A 4,975-nucleotide genomic window follows, 5' to 3' on the forward strand; every position below is an offset into this window, starting at 1 on the left:
CAAAATTAAAAGAACTCTAGCAATAACCTTCATTTTAGTGAAAACTGAATTTTTTTTTTATAAGTTCTGTATCTTTCTCCGGCTCATACAAATGGAATCTGGATAGTAACTGAGCTACTGAGTTAGAATTCTGGCTTTGTTCAGTAGCTGTGACACTGACTATACTTCCTCGATTATAAAACAGAAATCATGGTGCCTAAATCAAGGTTGTGGTGAAAATTAAATGATATATTACATGGAATGTGTGTAAAATGCTTAGCACAGTACCTGGCACATAAAGGGTAATTGTGCCCCAGTTTTCAGTATAAATACTGAGAAGCACAAGCATTAATGAAAACTTGCTATATTTACGTGGTGTTTTGCGCATGGATTTGCTGATGGACAATGAGATGTGTTTTCAACCTGAAACTTTTCCCACACATGGTACATTTAAAAGGTTCTCCTGTGTGGTTCTTCTGGTGGCATGCAAGCTTTGAGTCCAAAATAAAACATTCTGCACAGGGTTTGCATTTATGGGGCTTTTCCCCTCTGTGAATGCTTTGATGGGAGATAAGCTCAGAGATACGAAGAAAGGTCAGTGAACACTCAGGACGCTTTAAGGGTTCGAATTTTGAGAATGAAAGCAAATTTTCCCCGCAGTCGCTGCAGTGTTCAGGGTTGTCCTCATGGCCCCACTCGGGGAGGGCCAAGTGCGAGGGCTGCCCAAAGCATTTCCTGCTCAGACTGCATGGGTGCCGGCTGGCTGACCCGTGCCTTTTCTCAGGCAAAGCCAGATTTGTTTTCTGACCAAAATATTTACCACAGGCTTTTTTGGCAGTGTGGGTTTTCTGATGCTGTGCCAATCCTGGGAGCCACATGAAACCTCTTCCACATATGCCACAGGTGTAGGGTTTCTCCTTTACATGGATATTCATGTGCCGAGACAGATGTGAGTGCTGGCGGAAGCTGCCGCCGCACTCGGCACACTTAAACGGTTTCTCGCCGGTGTGGATTCGCTGGTGTGTTCTCAAGTTGGCTCTGCGATTGAAAATCTTCTCCCAGTCACCACATTTATACTTTTTCTCTCCTGAATGCGTTTTCTGATGCAAAACAGGGTATGAGCTATCACTGAAGCTTTGGTCACATTCAGGACACTTGTATGAATTTTTGGCTTCTTCCCCAGGAAATTCAAGAATTTCAGAAAGTGCTCTGGTTCCTAAACACTGAGATAGTTCTATCAAAGGGGTGTGGTTTTCAATGGTAACTAAAAGGCTTATGAAACTTTTCTTGCAAGCAGGAGTTCTACCTGACATTTTCCTTTCAAGGTTTCCAACTCCATGCTCAGAGGATTTTTCTGGGTAATAGACAAGGGGCACAGCAATGGAGTATTTTTCTAGGGCAAGCTCTTCAAGTCCCATAGATTCTAGCCTTAGCTTCTGATCAATCTCAATCTTGCCTTCTCCTCCTGTTGATAAAAACAAAACAAAGCAAAACATAAACACCCTCAAGTAGTACTGGGGAAAACAAACTAGTTACACAGGGGACCAGGAAGCTGTAGGATGGCTGACAAAACTCAGGCCTGCCCAAAAGCATTAGTTTTTAATATTTTCCCAAATATTCTTTTTTCTTTTTTTTTTTTTTGGCAGTACGCGGGCCTCTCACTGTTGTGGCCTCTCCCGTTGCGGAGCACAGGCTCTGGATGCGCAGGCTCAGCGGCCACGGCTCACGGGCCCAGCCGCTCCGCGGCATGTGGGATCTTCCCGAACCGGGGCACAAACCCATATCCCCTGCATCGGCAGGCGGACTCTCAACCACTGCGCCACCAGGGAAGCCCCCAAATAGTCTTAATTTATAAAGCCAATATATTAATCCAAAAGGGATCTTTCCTTCCAAAGCAACAGCCCTATGACTGCCCCAGCTCACTGCCTGGAAAGGGTTTCTGGGCTGCAGGGCAGTGTGTGGAAATCCAGTCTTCAGTGGTTTTGCTGATTCAAGGAGACCGAGTTCAGGAATGCCAAGGCTGCTAGAATTTGACAGCAAAATACCAGAGAAGAGGCAGATGCCCAGGCAGAGATCTCTGGGCGTCTAGATGGGGTCCCCTTAAGACTCTGGCTGCATATTAATCTGTAAATACATCTAAGGAAACTACCCCAGGTCAGGGAAAGAACCACCAGAAAGGAATAGAAAGAGCAATCTCCAGAATTCACATAATAGTTCATGCTCCCACCAGCCAAAATGGAAAGACTCCCTACCACACAGAGCATCAGGCAGTATGCTTAGAAAGACACTGCCTTAGCAGCAGGCCACATCAGCCCTAGATTAAAGACTGCTCTGAACACACCCTAACAAAGCAAAAAGCAAGCCTTGAAAGGATAATATTGATCCCAAGTAACTTACTGATAAATTAGCACCTTACCCCAAAGTCCAAAAATTGTTTTGAAAATACAGCAACAGCCAGCATACAACAACATAAAACTCACAATGTCCAACATCCAATCAAAAATTACAAGGCATGTAAAGAAGCAGAAAAATATGACCCATAACTAGGAGCAAAATCAATCAACAAAAGCAGACCCAGAAATGACACAGATGATAAAACTAGTAGAAAGAATGTTTAAAGAGCTATTATAAATATGCTTCACATGTTCAAGAAGGTAGAGGAAAACAACACGATGAAGACATAAGTAGATAATATAAAATGTGAGTTCTGGGAAAGTTCAAACAGTCAACCCTAGTCAAGGATTTATCCTTGACTAGGATAAAATGACTAATGTTTCTACATTATAGTTCCTCTTAGATGAGAAACGCATACCATCCGCTTAAGATTAAAGCGATTTCCAAATTTAAAAAATTTTTAATTTTTTTAAAAATAAATTTATTTATTTTTATTTATTTTTGGCTGCGTTGGGTCTTTGCTGCTGCGCACGGGCTTTCTCTAGTTGCAAGAGCGGGGGCTGCTTTTCATTGTGGTGCGGGCTTCTCATTTTTGTGGCTTCTCTTCGTTGCGGAGCACGGGCTCTAGGCATGCGGGCTTCAGTAGTTGTGGCTCGTGGGCTCTAGAGCACAAGCTCAGTAGTTGTGGCACACAGGCTTAGTTGCTCCGTGGCATGCGGGATATTCCCAGACCAGGGCTCAAACCCATGTCCCCTGCTTTGGCAGGTGGATTCTTAACCACTGCATCACCAGGGAAATCCCTAAATTTTTTTTGCCCTGCTGCATGGCTTGCATGGGATCTTAGTTCCCTGTCCGGGGCTCCTGGCAGTGAAAGCACCGAGCCCTAACCACTGGACCGTCAGGGACTTGCCAATTTTTGCCTTTTAAGAATCAACTCACCCTTTGAAAATTGCACTCTCATGCAAGTTTTTGTCATGTCCACATAAATCACTCAGGGATAGGTCCCACTCCCCCATACCAACATGCGGATGAGATATGCAATCCTAATCCTAGAAATGACCAAAGTTCAAAAATGCAGGGAAAACAACTATTGTTACCCATCAATGCCATATCCTCCAAACACTCCTGTGGCGTGTCTCTGCTGCGGGACCTCTGGGCAGGGTGCTGACTCACACACTCCTCTTGAGAAAAATATACAGCCAGGTCCTCAAACAGCACTGGCCCCTGAAACAACACGAGAGCCCATCTCAGGACAAGAAGCTGGAAAGCTACCCCCTTACTCAGTCTGGGAAGGCTGAGAAGAGCTAGAAACATCAGAGGCAAGGGAGAAAAGGGCTTGGTGGAAAAGGTCCCTGAGTGCTGGCGAGGGGGTATGAATGGGTTCTGAGGGCTGGAGGTGGGGATTAGGAAGGAGAGAGTAAAAATGCACCACTGGAGATAGTGGTATAAGGACCAAAACGGTAAACTGGGAGAAGTTCTAGAAGAGCCTATTAGAAGAGAAAAGATGAGGGAACAACTCTCAGGGAACCATTAAGGAAACCATTACGTAGGGATGCTCTAAGGGAAAGGAGAAGACTGAGCAGCCCGGGAAGAATCATGACAGGACAGGAGGTCCAGTGTTCTCCCAACATCCTTCCCTTTGCTGGTCCCTCTCCTTCTTCTTGGTCACACTCATGGCTAAGCTCACTGCATCATATTCAGGCCTATTCCTCCTTCCCTAAGTTTACCAAACGTATAAATCAATAGAGCTCTGGTGTGATTAAGAATCACCTGGGGTTTCTGTTTGTTTCTGTTTATTCAACAGGTGTGGAATGAAGCTTAGAATTCTTTAAGTTTGAGCAGCATTCCAGAAAGACACTTTGAGGTACCCTGTAATAGCCTTCTCCAATGGGCCCTGCTCCCAGTTGGTGGTTCTAAAAGGAAGGCTCTCATAAGCCATTTTTCCTATATGCCTGGTAGAAACAAAGACAGCTTGGTGAAAGGGCTCTCTGGGGATCAGGACCCCTCGCATCACGGGCATGCCTCACCCTCCTCCAAAAGAGGCCAGGCAGAGGCCAGAAAGGAGCGACCGGAACTTGGACCGAGAGAAGGGACCCGGTCTCACCTGGGCCCCGGATGTAGAGAGTGTGGATGCCATGTTGAGAAGTGGTAGTGTTTTCAAGTCGCCACAGGGACTTCGCAACAGATCTTGGAAGGGAGAAAATAGTACTTGGAGGGGCCAATTCGGCTGCCAAGCTCCTACACGCACCCCCTCGCATCCCCACACCCTTTAAGACCTGAGCCTATGACTCCTCTCCCCGGCCCAGCCTCGTAAAGGCCGACTCCCGGGCCGGCCGGGCCCCACTTATGGCTCCGAGACTAAAGATCTCAGGAAGCCTCCCGCTAACCAGGCTACAGCAACAGAAAGCGACGCCCAGCCGAGACTCGAGACCGAGAGACGCCGCCACCGTTAGGCTCCCACGCTCCCATGCTCCCCTACGCTGGACCTGCCGGGAAAGCCGCCGGATGCGGCCGGCCCCCATGTTTCTACGCAGCTCTGCCTCTGATTGGCTAGCGTGACCTAGGAGGGGGCAGGCCCTTTTAAGTGTTGACCAATCGGGCG

At 46.9% G+C, this 4,975-nt stretch overlaps 1 protein-coding gene across 1 annotated transcript; it reads right to left on the minus strand.

Moving 5' to 3' along the window:
• Nucleotides 1–397: 397 nt before the first annotated feature.
• ZNF597 (zinc finger protein 597) lies at nucleotides 398–4,623 on the minus strand (the record flags this gene model as incomplete). The annotated part of the gene is given in 4 exon segments (XM_079945456.1): nucleotides 398–449; nucleotides 451–1,444; nucleotides 3,471–3,597; nucleotides 4,478–4,623. Coding segments are annotated over 4 exon segments (1,206 nt in total). The 5' UTR covers nucleotides 4,511–4,623.
• Between the last annotated feature and the right edge of the window lie 352 nt (nucleotides 4,624–4,975).

This window comes from Stenella coeruleoalba, assembly GCF_951394435.1.
Source record: "Stenella coeruleoalba genome assembly, chromosome: 15".
Lineage (NCBI taxonomy): Eukaryota > Metazoa > Chordata > Mammalia > Artiodactyla > Delphinidae > Stenella > Stenella coeruleoalba.